Raw genomic sequence first — 16,628 nt, forward strand, 5'->3', positions numbered from 1 at the left:
CCCATCGCTACCAACAGAAAAAGTTGAGTTGAGTGAAAAGTTCGACCGACTAAACATGCCTGTTGAACCCATCACGAACGACTGATCATGAGGTCCACCAGCATACGGCAGATAGCAAGTGGTCAGTAACGTGGACCCAGTGACGCACGTATGGATTTTGCTGATGAGTGATCGATCTACCATTTCTTTAGTCCGTCAATATCGTCACTATGCTACTCAAACGTCCCTCAAAGGACCTCTTATAGGTGTTAAACCGAAATCGCCCTCCTCACCTTCTTCGTCATCAGCACCTGCATCTACATCTTTGGCATCATCATCCTTACCAAAACCGCGTCTGGACTATCACGACCTCCTATCTGATCCACAGCGTACCACCCGAAATGCCCTCCTTCGTAAATCCCCTTTACAACCCGATCACCTAGCTCATCTCGGACGTCTGCGGTCCACTCAACTCCTCTTACTCCAGAAATTATCCACCATCAAATCGAAGCAGAAAGAAATTGGTAGTCTCATCAAGATCGGTTTGGGCGATACCGCCGAGTTGAAAGAACAAGCCAAGAAGATCAAATCGAAAATCAAAGAGTATGAGGTAAACTTGGGTGAAACTGAAAATGAACAATTAGATTTGGCTTTACTCTTACCTAACTTCTCACACCCCGATTCACCAATCGGTCCAGAAGAAAATGCCAAAACTATAGAAACGTTTGGTCCATCCGTTATAGAAGGCCAGGTAGAGAACAGAAGGGATCATGTTGATTTTTGTAATCATTTTGATTTATTGGATAATCAAGCTTCCTCAGTCACTTCTGGATCATCTTGGCCTTATCTCAAAAGTATTTTAGCTCTGCTCGAACAATCCCTTATCAATTATTCTCTATCGATAGCTATCAAGAATGGATTCTCTCCGGTAATCCCACCAGATGTAATCAAAGAGGATATAGCTTGGAGATGTGGTTTTCAACCACGTGATTCACTTTCCAACCCTTCAACTCAGACTTATCACCTAGCTCAGCCTGATAATCCCCCTCAACAGCGGTTGTGTCTAGCAGGAACGAGTGAAATACCTCTAGCTGGATTATTCGCTAATAGGCTATTCCACGAGGAAGATCTGCCGAAAAAGGTCGTAGGTGTTGGAAGAGCGTTCAGAGCAGAAGCTGGTGCTAGAGGATCAGATACTAGAGGATTGTATAGGGTACATCAGTTTACGAAAGTTGAACTATTCGCTGTTACTGCTGAGAACGGAAGTGAGCAGATGATGGAGGAGATCAGAGAGGTGCAGAAGGAGATTGCACGGGGTCTGGGGCTGAGCGTTAGGTGAGTTTCCGCTTCATCGCTTCCATTGGGTCTGGTCTGTCATGAAAGAAGGAATGTGTGATTAAGAAAGAAAGCTGATGGAGGGTCTCACCACTGCTAGGGTCTTGGATATGCCGACAGAAGAATTGGGCGCTTCGGCTCATAGGAAATACGATATGGAAGCTTGGATGCCTGGGAGAGGTAAATGGGGAGAGGTGAGTGAGGTTATTCACATGAGGATGACATCTAGTTCTTCTGGAGATGATAACTTGTGTGAGATGATCGACGCTGATGATACCAATTGTGGTAGATAACGTCCACATCAAATTGTACATCCTACCAATCACGTCGACTATCCATAACCTACCGTCCATCTCCCACATCCCCCTCTCCCTCTTCCTCTGGTAAAGAGGGAGACCTGCCCGTTCCACCTTCAGAGACTCAGCATAATGGACCATTACCTTTCGCACATACTTTGAACGGTACGGCTGCTGCTATACCCCGACTGATAGTGGCCCTGATCGAGAATGGCATAAGGTTCAAGGATGATGAATACGAAGGGGTAAATCTGCCGAAGGTTTTGGAGAGGTTCTGGGTTGGTGGAGTGGAGTTTGGGGAGGGGAAGAGGAAAGGAAGTATCAGATGGATATAAGTGAGAGAAGTAGTCGGAGTGGAGTCTGAAGTGTATTTTTAATGCAACAATCGAGTTGCGCTGATATGTGGTCCACATGAGATTGCTCTATAGTCATGCCAATGGTCTATCGTACGGTTCGAAAAAGGTCTAAAAAACCTGTCGAGTCTACTGATTCAATCCATTTCGTCTGTTCAACAACAACAACAACTTACTTGTATTTCTTGCCTTGGGATCTTTCCAATACTTGATTTGGACTGTACACATCCACGATGCCATTTTGGCCATCAAGGAGAAGGAATCCACCCTCCCGTTCTGAGCCTTGTCAATTCTCAGATTGGGATACCTGCTTCTACTGCGGTTCAGGTCCCGAAAACTTATTCAACCCACGTCAAGAGGGTGGAGCCATTACTGTAGATTGCTCGACCTGTCGTAAACGTACCACTGTCTACAATGTCCCACAGGAGACCAGACGCGAACCTGATACGACTTTACCCTCTGATGCTGTTTGCGATACCTGCCGGGGTCGACGATGCTTCATGCGGTATCAGCATCGGTCTGCGGATCGGTTAAAGTGATACGTGTGGAGGGGTTGAAACATAGATCGTGTCCGAAGGAAGATCAGAGCGAAGACAGGCTCAAGTTGGTTCTTCATCTTCAGAGCAACCTCAAGGATCAGACGAGCATTCAGTCCAAGCTCAAGGTGAACAACAACAATAACCTGTTGGTTACTCAGAACAATGGAGTGGAGACTCTCAACGATACTTTGCGGTTCCACAATAATACGGCCCAGTCTCGAGGGAAGATGGTAAGTTATGTCTATCGATCTCGATATTGACATACACAATAGGTGACACCTGATGACTCGTACACTGATGTTTAGTTGGAACATGATTTAGCACTAAGGACATTCGACGGTAAGTAAACTTAACTGCATGATCGGGTTGAAAAATTACTGAACTTGAAGAAATCTGAAATCTGAATCTCATTTTTTGTTCTGGATTTGATATAGAGGCCGCTCGAAACCAAGATGCGTGGGGTGTCCAACTTTCCGAAGTAAGATAAGAGTTTTATCCGTTCTTTCCCCCCTCATAGTTTTCATTTTCAATGAATGCTAGGCTTCATCATTTGACGCTGTAAGCGTATGTACTATACTTAGGCACGTCCCACCACTTTGTTACCTGCCTATCGACCCGAAGATGAAAATACCCATCGACAACTTGATCCTACACAAAACTTACAAAACACCCAACAACGACAAGATGCTCGGGCGTATGACGACCGATTCGGTGGGTAGTCGATATAGAGAAGTACATTCTCATCAAGTTGGTGAGAGCTAGGAGACGTTTATTGAATTACGCATTCAATAGCACTCCTCCATTTTACGTTCGACTCTACTCTGTTTAATTTCTCTCTCCGTTTTTTTGAGAATGGAATACTAGCCCTTTGTGCCATATACGAAAAAAGTCTACGGTCTGTCGAGGATTCAGATGATATCTCATTGCTCCGCTTGACTTCCTTGCGTCTGACTCTGACTGCCCTCTATTTTTGAGATTGAGATGCTCAAGCATCTACTGTGTTTTACCAGATGGGACAGGGTAACAACACAACACCCTTTGAATGAGATGTCGCCACCCACATAAACCACATACAGTAAACTCCTCGGGCGGACATGTCCGCCTTCCGCCTTGACGGCTGTTTATGATTTTTCAAAAATTCAAGTAGTGAAAGCAAGTTGACAAGTATGACATTTGAGCGAGAATCTCATCGATGTACATATAATTGATTAGTCAGATTATACAGTTGATCTTTTGAGGAGACAACGACAAGATGGACGCTCTTCTTGCCTCGGCCGGTCCATTACCAACCAAAAAACAAAATTACAAAGGTAAACAATCCTCTACCTACACCAAGAAATCCGGTCCAACATCCCATCAAACCATCCCTCGAGCAGATGGTACATCTATCGATCCATCCTTACATTCCATCCTTTCTTCTACTCGTATCCCAGCGGGATTCCATCAATCGAATTTAGCTAGTGGATCCGGATCTACACCTATCAAACCTGATGTTTCGATAGGTAGAATTCAAGATAAGAAATTACGATCTAAGCTTGCAAGACAGGATATAACTCACAAACAGGCCAAGCTAGATAGACAGGATGTCAATGAATGGTTGAATAAGGCCATATCTGGTGATAAAGGTGGGATTGAAGTGGATGAAGAATTAGGAGAGAAAACTTGGAGGGTTAAACAGAGTGAGATTAGCGATTCGGTCAGTGTGGGGTCGAAAGGGAAGAAATTTGATTTGAAGTTTGAAGGAATGGGAAGTTATAAAGTGGATTATACGAGGAATGGAAGGTGAGTTTTATTACTTCACGTCAAATGATGTTATCTTTTTTCTCTGATGGACAATCAAATACCATCTTAGTTGTTTCTCTGAGCTAATGTTTGTCACTCCCTCTCAGACACCTTGCTATAGCCTCCTCGAAAGGACACGTTGCGACCTTTGATTGGCAAGCTGGTAAACTCCATTCGGAAATACAGTTGAAAGAATCAATAAGGGATATAAAGTTCTTACATTCGCAAGACTTCTATGCTGTCGCTCAGAAGAAATATGTCTTTATATATGACCAGAATGGTGTCGAACTACAGTGAGTCAAACATCCAGATACAAATTGATACACATGGTATAATACGATGAACGAACAATTCAAGGCTGACGTTCTGTCTCTAGTAAATTGAAACAGCATATAGATCCTACACATATGGAGTTTTTACCTTATCATTACCTCTTAGCTACTGTTGTGAGTACTTTGCTGCTCCAATACTCACCGATCATAGATGTGGGATGATCTACTAGCACACAATGCTGATTCACCTTGGAAATATAGGGCCACGCAGGATACCTAAAATACCATGACACCTCTACCGGAGTGATGCTCACCCAAATACCCTCTCATCTCGGTTCACCTCATTCCATGGCCCAAAATCCCCATTCTGCAATTATCCATCTGGGTCATGCCAACGGTACCATGACTCTATGGTCACCCAACATGACCACACCGCACGTCAAGCTTCTTGCTCATCGAGGTCCAGTCAACGGTATTGCTGTCGATCCAAGTGAGACCAGTGCCGGAAGATATGTAGCTACAAGTGGGATGGACGGTGTAGTGAAAATTTGGGATGGGAGGATGTGGGGTAAAGAGGTTCGTTCATGGCATGTTAGAAACCAAGTGACCACGTTGGGTTATTCAGGTATGGGAATGTTATCTGTTGGTGGGAAATCAGGTGTGACCGTCTATCGAGATTTACATTCTGGAAATATCCAACATACACCTACACCCTATCTTACACTTCCTCTACCATCGCTGACCGCCTCTTCCGTAAAATTCTGTCCATTCGACGACTTGTTATGTGTAGGACACGAAAAGGGGATATCATCATTGTTGGTTCCTGGATCCGGTGAACCCAACTTTGATTCTAACGAGGCCGACTTGTATGAAACATACTCGAGGAAGAGAGAAAGGGATGTTAGAGGATTGTTGGAGAAGATTAGACCTGAGTTGATTACGCTCGATACGGATTTCCTTGGACACATCAACGAGTCGAGAGGTGGAGAAACGTTTGAAGAGAGGAACTCAAGGAGTTATAGACAACTTGGAAGATTGGAGAGACTGAGGATGGATGGCAAAGCGGATGAACCTCAGAATCAACTTGAGGACGAAGATGAAGAAGGGGAAGGGGAAGGTGGAGAAGGGGAGGCGACACAGAAAGAAAAGGTGAAAAGAAAGATGAAAGGGAAAGGAGGAAGTACGAGTAGGTATTTGAGGAAGAAACAGAAGAAGAATATAGTCGATAATAGCTTGGTGAGTTGGTTCAGTCTTACTACACTTGTCTGTCCCGTCCCCATCTCGTCATCAGATGATCATCTACTTGGTCGATCGAATATAGATGTGCTGATTCCTTTTTCTCTCATGAACTATAGCTCGCTATGAAAGCCAAAGTTGCCGCTCAAAAGAAAGCTGAAGATACCAGACGTAAGATCGCTAATGGTGAGATTGTCAAGGAAACGGGTGCTCTGGCTAGGTTTGCTTAGTTCACTTGGTTTTTGCACGTAGACCATGTTAGTCAGGATTTGTAGAGATATTGTATGCATATTATCAATGTATATATGGGATTCATCAAACGTACATTGACAAGATGATCATTTGGCGAAAAGAATGATCGGTAAGTGCACGTCCTATATTGATGAGCTGATAAAAGGGAACCATAGTACATGGGCAGAAGCCAAGTACAGGCCGATGAAAACATTGTCAAATGCTATAAGTGCTATTCATTGTGCAGTCATTGACCCAAGTGATGGTAACAGTGCAACGAATGGATTGTATTGTTATTGTGATAGTGAACTGCATCTCGCAGAAATCAAATAAGAACTAGCGAAAACGAAGTATAAATATAAAATATATGGCAGTGTGTACGAAATAAGAAAAGCTATAGATGGTACTATGAAACCATTTATACTTCTTGAGAAGCCTTGGCCTTTCCTTTGGTCTTGGCTGGGAGGAGTTCGGCCATGATGTGAGGAAGGACACCACCTTGGGAGATGACGACTGAACCGAGCAATTTGTTTAATTCTTCATCGTTTCGGACGGCGAGTTGCAAGTGTCTAGGGACGATACGAGACTTCTTGTTGTCTCGGGCGGCGTTACCGGCCAATTCGAGGATTTCAGCGGCGAGATCTATCAAAGTGAGAGAACAACCCATCAGCTAAAGTTCAATGGGTAAGGAATGTATAGGGAAGGAAACTCACATTCAAGGACGGCAGCGAGGTAGACGGGAGCACCGGATCCAACTCGTTGGGCGTAGTTACCTCTCTTCAAGAGTCTGTGGATACGACCGACAGGGACTAAGTGATGAACAATGATTGTCAGTTGATTGTTTGAAGTGAAGGAAGGGAGGTAAACTCACATTGAAGACCGGCCTTGGAAGATCGGGAAGAGGATTTAGTTTCGGAAGAGGACTTTCCTTTACCACCGGAAGACATCGTGAATGATTTGGGTTGTTGTTGGTTTGGGTTGGGTAAGTTAAGAGAGTGAGTGTTGGATTTGTTGGGCGTTGTATTGGTTGATGGGGAAAGAAAAGAGTGGGAGTGAAAGATAAGTCGAGCGTATTTAAATGTTGTTCAGAGTCTGTTACTCAGGTTGGTCCAGCTACGGTATGGTAGTATGGTAGTAGGATACGATGCTATGGTGGTAGGTTAGGATGTAATCATCTTTCTGTTACCCTGGATCAACATAAACTTACACGCCATCCTCATATCAGACGTGTCATAAGAAATCACGAGGAAAGTGATGACATGGACACTTAAATCGTGACGTCTGTGATTCGGCGTTATTTCTGGTCTGTTTATTGCCAATTTACCGGAAAGTGGTGATGTAACGACCTGAAATCGTTACGCGTCTCTTTTAGTCAGTGGAAATGACCACGCCACTTGTTGATTTCATCACCCTACAGCATAACACACACCCTGCTTACCCTGATCACCTTACCAACACGTACACCATCCTACATCACACTAAGCATTACACTTTGATACATTTATAAAGACCAGCTCAAACTTCCTTCTTCACAACTTTCCCTTCTCTCATCAACTCAACGACTCCACCAATCTTATCAAACCTTTTCAACTCAAACAACCAACCAAACCAACAAACCCACAATCACAATGGCTCCTAAATCCGTCGCTTCCAAAGCCCCTGCTTCTCAAGCTTCCAAAGCTCCCGCTGCCGCTTCCAAGGCTCCTGCCAAGGTGAGTTGACTCTTACCCTTCCTCTTCCTTCTCTTCCTTCCTTCGTAACTCGTACTGATATATTCTTCACTTCACCTCAGGCCGCTAAATCCACTGCTCCCGCCAAGGAAGGTGGTAAGAAGAGATCCAAGAAGAGGGTTGAATCTTACTCTTCTTACATCTACAAGGTACTCAAGCAAGTCCACCCCGATACCGGTATCTCGTGAGTTTCCCTCTTCTCCCCTATTCTTCTCCCTGTCGCCTTGTATTCGTCGCTGACTTAGTCTTGCTCTTTCCTTGAATAGAAACAAAGCTATGGCTATCTTGAACTCCTTCGTCTCCGATATCTTCGAGCGAATCGCCTCTGAAGCTTCCAAACTCGCTTCTTACAACCACCGATCAACCATCTCATCCCGAGAGATCCAAACTGCCGTCCGACTTATCCTCCCCGGAGAACTCTCCAAGCACGCCATCTCCGAAGGTACCAAGGCCGTCACCAAGTACTCTTCCTCCAAATAAACTATTCTCTCATAGTAGTTTGGTAGTGTTTTGTATTTGATTTTCATATCCTTTCGTATCTGTGTTATGTTTCTGTAGCACAATCTTTTATATACTTCGTCTTCGCTAGTTCACTTGACATGAATTGTCCTGTTCACGATACCATCTGCTGCAGCTGCATTGCACCTCATTGATCGCATTGTTTGCATCTTACATTGAGCTCATTGACTGTTTTGCATCTTTCATTCGTCGATTCTTGGTGCAGGATAAGTCATTGATAATCTTGCATATGAGATTTCAACTTGAACCTCTCACGCGTCACTAAAGGAACATTATGCTATAAGTCACCGGCCATTCTGCCTTCATCTGTTCTTCACGTTACTCCTAATGTTCTCTCGCCTACAAGTAGATATCAATACAAAGCGTATGGATGGGAGATGTGGATACATAATTATTGTATGATGATCCATTGACATGCAGAAGTAAAAAATGGTGCAATCAATGGTGCGATGGGATGTAGTCAAGTATCGAACTTTGTATCTTTCTTATCTTGGTTGTAGTGCTCCCTCCATCCAATTCTGCTCGGCTTAGGCATAGGTCAGCATTGAAGCAGTCGATCTCGTTGAGCTCCTTCACTGATTCAGGCAAAGAGGATGAGAGGATATACCGAAAGACGACTGACCTGACCGATTCACTGACAAACGTCGTGTTGATATCCCCTTAGACTCGTGTCCTCTTCCGACCAGATGCGGTGCGAGGATAATCACAACATCTGGGAGAGATACTTTAGCTGCACGATATAAAAACCGATATCATTGATGCTGATCTGCAATTTCCATGAATAATTGATCGGTGATGTATCGGATTGAGTTGACAGATTGAGGCGAAAGATTATTTTTCTGGGTTTCCTTCCCAAGACAGTCAATGATATCGATTTATCGTCGTATCGTCGTATCATATGACAATGGTATGCCATCAATGGTCAAATTGTGATGAAGAAAATTTAAGTACATAGTATCGTCAGTATCTCCCTTGCTGATTGAGGTAAAAGTAGAAAAATGATTGAGACGGATAAAATTGTCTTTTCGACCTGTATGATCAAGTGCCGATGGATCTGGTCCTTCGTCCATCCCAATAAACCCCTTACAAAGGAGTGTCAAGTAGTCACATGGAGGCTCCCTTGGCCGTGTTCTACAGAGAGATCAAGCCTTTCCTGACTGATCGATATCTTCTACCTGTTAATTATGCTGTGTATATATCATATGCCCCACCTTTTAACCTTGGTATCCTAGAAGTGTATACCTTCCTTCTTCATCAAAGGTAGATATATCAGGGTACGTCATCCATCCTTTGGCTCTCTGACCCCCTTTGGATCAATTGCAGAAACATGATTGGCACTCTCTCTTCCTTCCCTTTCGTATCATGTTTGATGGTCTGTGCGTAGGAAAGTACATGATGGTGGTCAAATCGAGTTGACCGTATTCTGAGTGAAGCTGACTGGACTAGTACCATACTCATGTATATATAAACCGCATTCTCTCACCTCTTCCCCTCTCTCCTTTCTGTTTATCTTTCTCGTCTTCAGTAGCGATCAGAGTATATCAACTCGTTCAGGTAGCACAGCAAACCCTCGATATATATCTATTCGATCACCACCTCTGCGTCTCATCATTTCCATTCATCGTCTTTACCCCACTCCCAATACCTTCCATCTTTCTCAATCGAATCAAACGAACGATGCCAGGTAAATCTTCTGATGATTCTGCTGGGAAAGGACACGGTAGATCCTTGAAAGCTGGTATCACCTGTGAGTGGAAATAGCTTTTTTGTCATTTCAACCTACCAGATGACATATTGTCGTATGTAGGAATCATTTATCTGATCCTCTACTGTCACACCGCTAGTCCCCGTTGGACGTATACATCGATATCTAAAACGAGGTCGATATGCCGATCGAGTTGGGGGAGGTGCTGCCATTTATATGGGTAAGTGAAGTTACTTGCCAGGATGGGCTGATTCGTTTATGCTGACTTTGTTCTTCCAATTGTAGCTTCAGTACTGGAATATCTAGTTGCGGAAGTCCTGGAGCTGGCGGGAAATGCGGCTAATGATAGTACGTTTTCCAATATCTGAACCATATCGTTCAGAGGCTTACAGGAATACTAATGTGGCATTCTAGACAAAAGATCTCGAGTATCACCTAGGCACATCCAGCTCGCCGTTCGCAACGATGAAGAACTTCATCGTTTACTAGGAAAAGTAACTATTGCTGAAGGTGGTGTACTTCCTCACGTCCACAAGGAGCTCATGCAAAAGAAAGGTAAGAGCAAGAGCAAAAAGAAGGGATCCCAAACAACCGCCACGACCACTACCGATAACGGAGTAGAGGAAAGTGGTCCAGGTAAGTCTTCTTCACTCTCATATAAGTTAAAATGATATGCGTGGTGAGCTGACGTTATATCCTTCTCAATGATGTGATCAGCTTAGCTTAGGGTCACTCAGACCGATTCAACGCCGAGAACATCATACTAACGAACCGCATCTCACGAGTCTTACGATGAACGATCCCGATACCCTATGACCGTAACGACAATAAACCACTCGATCGATAGTCAAGATATTTTCCACAAATTCTGTTCTAGTAATCGACTACCATTTCCATTCATCAAATCTATGTTCACATGTGTACCATTCAGCACGGTAGTCGAATCGATTTATGTCATGGCAGATTTTCCCCCACAAACTTTCCTCATGCTATCATCCATGACTTCTAGTCTCACCCACTGTCCTTAAAACACTCATCCCATCAAGAAAAGTCATTAACCATGTTACGATCCTTTACCCCCTTCGTTTGTATTGTCGATATCATTCATTAGGGGGGTATGTAGTATTTTGATCATCATGCATCGTTGTACATACACATGACTGGCTATGGCTGCGCAGTCTGCCTTCAGTCCAAACAGCATCTATGACAGAAGAGTACCTGCCACTCCTCATACTTGGGATGATCGAGATGATCATGCTAGGCGTGCGAAGCTTGGAGCTTAGTCTTAAATAGCAAATTAGGCGTAGATGCTAAGGCTCCACGTGCATTCCATGCAGCTAGTTTTCTTCAAACTTTGTCCCACTGACCTGCTGATTCCCATGATTCTCCGCTGACGTCTCCTTGCATAGTCAAGAGAAGTTTCTTTGGTGTCTAGCGTTGTCACATCAAGAGGGTTGCATGCATCCAAGGGTGATGAGAAGAGAAATCAGGCTAAAACGCCGCGGTGATTTGGGTTATTTGTGATTTTGATTTTTGACGCGTTGTAAGATCAACAGATCAGTGAATGTCACGTGATGATCCAATCTCCGTATCAATCCTGGTAGTGATTCGGGTTGATCTTCGCAGGGTGATAGCACAAACAAAGTAACGATTTGTTTATGCTGCTACTATGCATCGTCATAGGGTAATACGACAAGGAAGGAATAGCACACGAAATGTAAATACTTATAAAACCCCAACTCATCCTCTTCTCCTCCCCTTCTCTTCTTCTCATCCATCAAACAACCAATACAACTCACACTTACTTTATTTTTCAAGTAACCAACCCAACCCAACCCAATTAATCACAATGGCCCGAACCAAGCAAACCGCTAGAAAATCCACCGGTGGTAAAGCCCCAAGAAAGCAACGTGAGTTTATATTTACCTCGTCATAGTCATCTTCAGTGGATCATGATCTGATATTGTATGATACATTCAGTTGCTACCAAGGCTGCCCGAAAGCAAACCACCTCTGCCGCCGCCGGTGGTGTCAAGAAGCCCCACAGATACAGACCTGGTACCGTCGCTCTCCGAGAAATCAGAAGATACCAAAAGTGAGTTTGTGTCTATTCTTAATAGAAATTTACGAGTTCATTGCTGACTCGAATCGCTTTACTCATTTCTTAGATCCACTGAGCTCTTGATCCGAAAACTTCCTTTCCAACGATTAGTTAGGGAAATCGCCCAAGACTTCAAGACCGACTTGCGATTCCAATCTTCCGCCGTCTTGGCTTTACAAGAAGCTTCCGAAGCTTACCTCGTCTCCTTGTTCGAGGACACCAACTTGGCTGCCATCCACGCCAAGAGAGTTACCATTCAACCCAAGGATCTCCAACTCGCCCGAAGACTCCGAGGTGAACGATCATAAACTTATCCACCTAGCTTTGGATAGGATGATTTGATGTTTCCCTTATTTTATATACCTTCGATTTGCTTATTCTCTTTTTATTTGCCGGCGCATGATTTTTTTTGTAGTTGCCAAGGAAAGGAAAGTATAACTTGTATATACTTTTGCAGTTGGATGACAGATGCAGCCTGGCCTTGATTCTTATATATGACACGTTCAGCTGTGCAGCAGTCTTGATAGCAGAAAAAAGTGATATAACTGATGGTCTAACGATGGGCAATGATGTACCTTTGATACCGAGCTCGTAATCAAGTGATTCTGTAATGCTCATTACAAAATGGTAAACGCGTTTTTGTAATGCGATCAGTAGCTGTGTTTACGTTTTCGTGCGAATTTGGTACCGTGTCCGTCACCACTCACTGTGAACAAACATTACGAGTAACTCTTTTGACATCTTCGCGTTTTAACAATCTCAATCTCTCCTTCATTGCTCTGTCGCTCAACCCCCAAAACGTCAGTTGCTTCTCTTCCCGCCATGTCACGTACCCTCCCTCCCCAATCAGCCCTCCTCACCACATCGTCGACCTCTCGCCAAATCGCTCCTCTCCCCCACCACCAACACCAACAACAGCAATCACGCTGGACACCTTACAGTCCCACTCCAATCGAACTCTACCCCTCACCTAAAAACCGCTTGTTCCTCTCGTTAAGATCAGGAATAGATGAAGAGGTAGATTATGCCCTGCCTAGGTTGGTAGTGGCGAGCTTCGACGAGGTGGAAAAGTTCAAGTTGGAGACTTGGGTAGATAGCGTCGGGGCGTTAAAGGAATGGCCAGAGAAATGGTTAGAAGGTCTGGAATTGGAAGTTGCCCACGACACATTGCGTAAACAAAGGAGACTCAAGGAGAAGCTCGGCGAGGATGATGGAGAGGAGGTGGTAGATTTAGATCTGGATTTGGCATTAAGTATTATACCATCTTGGACAATGCCCCCATCGACCATCGACCGAGCGACCAACTCCCTACTTGTGCTACGAAACGCTTCGTTCACCCATTCGAATGCCAAGATAATATGTCGGACAAGTTTTCTCTCGTTCCTCAACAGGTTCTTCAACCTTCCACTGGAGTTCTTATTAGAGTTAAGCTTGAAGTATCCCGAACCGATCCATCATATTTTGAATATCCTTCAATCGATCTTTCCCTATTTGGCTGGACAACAGGAAAAACCACAACAAGATGAAATTCGAAATATATTCAGTAAAGTTCTACCTTCTTTATTGATCCATTCAAGGGATTTGGCGATGGTTCAAAACATCTTACCATTGTTGATACTTGGTTTAACCAATAATACTTATAGTCAATTTGATAATACCACTTTATCACAATTGATTGATCATTTATTAAACCTCATCATCTTACGTCCAACCCCAATGAGCACGAATACTACACCACCTATATTGTTAGACCTTACTTTGGATTTGTTAATTTCGCTTTCACAAAATACTTTTTATGCCAAATCAATCTTACTCCATCAATCCTTTTCGGCCCATTTGAAGAATTTGGTGTATCTGTTGGAATATGGATCGAGACAGACAGTAGCGAATTGGGATAATCCATTATCACTTACTGGTAAAGTAGTTAGAAATCCTGCTTCGGATTATATAAGGATTGAGAATGCCTCGAAGAGAAGGAGGAGGGAAAGAGATCAGAATCAAAGACAGATGGAAATCTTTGGTGGGGCAGGTGTGAAAAATGTTGATGTGGGTGATAAACCGCCGGTATTGGAGAGAAGTACTAGGGATAGGTTGTTTGCTATGAGGGAACCTAATAGGAGTATTGCCTGGTGAGTACACTGTGATCTCATATGCCGTTCATCTCCTTCTGAGGTCAGATCATCATCATACAATATTGATCATATTAACATCACAAAGAAGAACAATGCTAATCATTGTATGTGTACCTCATAAATAGGATGCACGAAACCTTTGTCTATTCTTCGACCTCGCAACTCCTCCAAGTAACCTTCTGGCACGCATACCGTGATTTCTTCCAGAACCCCTCGACGGTCGATCCGCTATTGAGTGCGTCAGAGGTGATCAAGAATGTCACGGTTGCCTTCCCGGGTGCGATGGCGAAAGTGTGGATGGACGAAATGGGAGGTCAGAAATTTGTTATTGCGGGTATGGGATTTAGGAAAGGGAATGGTGAGTTTGAATTTGTGTCGTTTGGTCATGTATAGGGTGGGAGAGGAGAAGGGAGATACGGCGGGTATGGACGCATAGAGGGATCAGGCGAGAGTTCGAGACGGGACAAGAGTAGGGTAAGGTGACAACGAGAGGAAAGATGAGAAAAGAGAGAGAAGAGAAGGAAGCGAGAGGATTGACCAATGCAAGCGGAGAACGGGAAGAGAGAGGGACCAGGAGAAGAGCAAGGCTGAAAGAATCACTGTACCCATGAGCGTGTAAAAATGCTGACTGTCCCATACTTTGTTCATCAGACGACCAAGAGCGATTCACCTGTTTATGGCAGAACTGCCCCACACCTCACTCTTCCACCGATCCTGCAAACTTATTCTCTCACATCCAGTCTACTCATCTCTCCATTCCTCAGATATCATGTCGATGGGCTACCTGCTCGCACACACCATTCACCGCCTCCCATCTCTTAACGCATCTTCCGATACTTCATCCTACCCAAGTACCCGAGGTCATCACCTCTCACGCAACCACACCTGACTACTCCCTCTCTCAGTCAATCATCACCAATCGTGCGATCCCACCTTTGGCCAAACCATTCAAATTGCATTTCCTAGGTCAGACTACCCCTCTAGATTCTCAGAAAAGACATCCTGTCGGTACGGCCTTCCTTGCCTCGTTGATTATACGTAACCTATCGAAATCGCTCCGAAGCGAGTTGAATTTGATCGATGGAGATCTGTTGAAAGAGAAAAGAGAGGAAAAGAAGAAACATCTACTGGAAGAGAGATTCGGTTTACCTATACCTGAGAATGTACTTAGGGAAGAAGAAGCTGAAGAGCAAGAGAACTTGAAGAATACACAACAGCAGGATGATGAAGGTGAAGATGCAGAGTATGTAAAAGCACAATTGGAGAAAGCCAGGAATGCGTTTATGAGCGTTCAGGATAGGCTGCGGAATGTGGTGGAATGTAATATCAGTGGGTTGGGGAGTTACCTGGGCGATTCGTTGGGATGGTATTGAACGGATAGTCACGCATATGGACTTTTGGGTATTTGAGAGAGATGATTCTGGATTGAGTATGTGAGAATGGAATGAACGATCTTGATGAGATCTCATGATGATAACATGCATATATAATATGATGTATCGCATCGCTTTCTGGTGCATTTGCGACGCATTCAGAGTGATATGTTCTGTCAACCTGGTGAGAACGAGTTTGAACAAATTGAGATTGATGCATGATCAAATCATCTGACATGATTACAACCTTTCACAACTTGGCCTTGTATCCTGGTACAACTCCTACACATTCAATCTCCACATCCGTACCGAATGGAAGAGAAGCTACACCGATACATGATCTGGCTGGTGCGGGGGAAGGTATTCTTTTGGAATAAGTTTCGTTTAATTCGGCGAAATTATCATAGGATGTTATCTGGTATAAGACACAACCAAACAAAGTAAGTACTCCTAGTCTTGTTATACATATATATATATCACATAAGATATGTGGATTATATGCAGTGGATATGGATATGAACGACTTACAAAGATATTAAATTTCACTGTATGTGCCAATGAACTTCCATGGGCTTTTAACACTTTATCTAAATTATCCATAATTTGGTCCTACCAACATCGTACAGCTTGGTCAGCTCATTCCTCTGTTACTATCCATCGAGAGACAACTCACCACTCTCCTACTTATTGAACCCTCGACCAACTTGCCATCAGGGGTAGCTCCAATCTGACCTGAACAGTATACGAATCCATTGGACAGTATCGCTGAGGCTGGTTAGGGAAATCAGCAGTGGTAGAGGTCAGTGAAAGAACTCATACTGTCAATATTAATGTGATCAAAGAAGAAACTCACAGAATACAGACAAGGGAGGCGCGATACCTTCTACTTTGTTTGCTATTCTCTCCGAGGACATGATATCTTTGTGCTTTTTTGTTTCCAGGTATTTGATGGACAAGGATGACGCTTGATATGATGCTTCACGAGGACTTGCTGTAGAAATATGATGGGAATTGGATTGCTACCAAATACAGTACATATACTTTT

General features: G+C 43.8%; 9 protein-coding genes across 9 annotated transcripts; 7 read left to right on the top strand and 2 right to left on the bottom strand.

Annotated features, from left to right (window-relative positions):
* Positions 1-87: 87 nt before the first annotated feature.
* I203_107869 (serine-tRNA ligase) lies at positions 88-1,945 on the top strand (the record flags this gene model as incomplete). The annotated part of the gene is made up of 4 exons (XM_019151408.2): positions 88-121; positions 192-1,314; positions 1,415-1,508; positions 1,604-1,945. 4 exons carry the CDS (start codon positions 88-90, stop codon positions 1,943-1,945), a joined length of 1,593 nt encoding a protein of 530 aa, XP_018999303.2.
* A 251-nt stretch (positions 1,946-2,196) lies between these two features.
* Positions 2,197-3,221, top strand: I203_107870 (uncharacterized protein; the record flags this gene model as incomplete). Its single annotated transcript, XM_019151409.1, has 5 exons — positions 2,197-2,430; positions 2,586-2,732; positions 2,808-2,841; positions 2,937-2,980; positions 3,084-3,221. The coding sequence occupies 5 exons, from the start codon at positions 2,197-2,199 to the stop codon at positions 3,219-3,221; spliced, it is 597 nt and encodes a 198-aa protein (XP_018999304.1).
* A 533-nt stretch (positions 3,222-3,754) lies between these two features.
* I203_107871 (uncharacterized protein) lies at positions 3,755-6,022 on the top strand (the record flags this gene model as incomplete). The annotated part of the gene is made up of 5 exons (XM_019151410.1): positions 3,755-4,284; positions 4,392-4,577; positions 4,661-4,730; positions 4,818-5,792; positions 5,912-6,022. 5 exons carry the CDS (start codon positions 3,755-3,757, stop codon positions 6,020-6,022), a joined length of 1,872 nt encoding a protein of 623 aa, XP_018999305.1.
* A 419-nt stretch (positions 6,023-6,441) lies between these two features.
* Positions 6,442-6,970, bottom strand: I203_107872 (histone H2A; the record flags this gene model as incomplete). The annotated part of the gene is made up of 3 exons (XM_019151411.1): positions 6,442-6,665; positions 6,737-6,832; positions 6,895-6,970. The coding sequence occupies 3 exons, from the start codon at positions 6,968-6,970 to the stop codon at positions 6,442-6,444; spliced, it is 396 nt and encodes a 131-aa protein (XP_018999306.1).
* Positions 6,971-7,651: 681 nt separating this feature from the next.
* Positions 7,652-8,233, top strand: I203_107873 (histone H2B; the record flags this gene model as incomplete). The annotated part of the gene is made up of 3 exons (XM_019151412.1): positions 7,652-7,735; positions 7,816-7,937; positions 8,020-8,233. 3 exons carry the CDS (start codon positions 7,652-7,654, stop codon positions 8,231-8,233), a joined length of 420 nt encoding a protein of 139 aa, XP_018999307.1.
* Positions 8,234-9,949: 1,716 nt separating this feature from the next.
* Positions 9,950-10,648, top strand: I203_107874 (uncharacterized protein; the record flags this gene model as incomplete). The annotated part of the gene is made up of 4 exons (XM_019151413.1): positions 9,950-10,019; positions 10,117-10,197; positions 10,263-10,325; positions 10,392-10,648. The coding sequence occupies 4 exons, from the start codon at positions 9,950-9,952 to the stop codon at positions 10,646-10,648; spliced, it is 471 nt and encodes a 156-aa protein (XP_018999308.1).
* A 1,178-nt stretch (positions 10,649-11,826) lies between these two features.
* Positions 11,827-12,386, top strand: I203_107875 (histone H3; the record flags this gene model as incomplete). The annotated part of the gene is made up of 3 exons (XM_019151414.1): positions 11,827-11,887; positions 11,958-12,072; positions 12,146-12,386. The coding sequence occupies 3 exons, from the start codon at positions 11,827-11,829 to the stop codon at positions 12,384-12,386; spliced, it is 417 nt and encodes a 138-aa protein (XP_018999309.1).
* Positions 12,387-12,900: 514 nt separating this feature from the next.
* Positions 12,901-15,583, top strand: I203_107876 (uncharacterized protein; the record flags this gene model as incomplete). The annotated part of the gene is made up of 3 exons (XM_019151415.1): positions 12,901-14,207; positions 14,336-14,568; positions 14,862-15,583. 3 exons carry the CDS (start codon positions 12,901-12,903, stop codon positions 15,581-15,583), a joined length of 2,262 nt encoding a protein of 753 aa, XP_018999310.1.
* A 250-nt stretch (positions 15,584-15,833) lies between these two features.
* I203_107877 (uncharacterized protein) lies at positions 15,834-16,497 on the bottom strand (the record flags this gene model as incomplete). The annotated part of the gene is made up of 4 exons (XM_019151416.1): positions 15,834-15,998; positions 16,112-16,192; positions 16,257-16,354; positions 16,437-16,497. The coding sequence occupies 4 exons, from the start codon at positions 16,495-16,497 to the stop codon at positions 15,834-15,836; spliced, it is 405 nt and encodes a 134-aa protein (XP_018999311.1).
* Positions 16,498-16,628: the final 131 nt, after the last annotated feature.

The sequence above is a fragment of the Kwoniella mangroviensis genome, chromosome 3 (assembly GCF_000507465.2).
Source record: "Kwoniella mangroviensis CBS 8507 chromosome 3, whole genome shotgun sequence".
Taxonomy (NCBI): Eukaryota; Fungi; Basidiomycota; class Tremellomycetes; order Tremellales; family Cryptococcaceae; genus Kwoniella; species Kwoniella mangrovensis.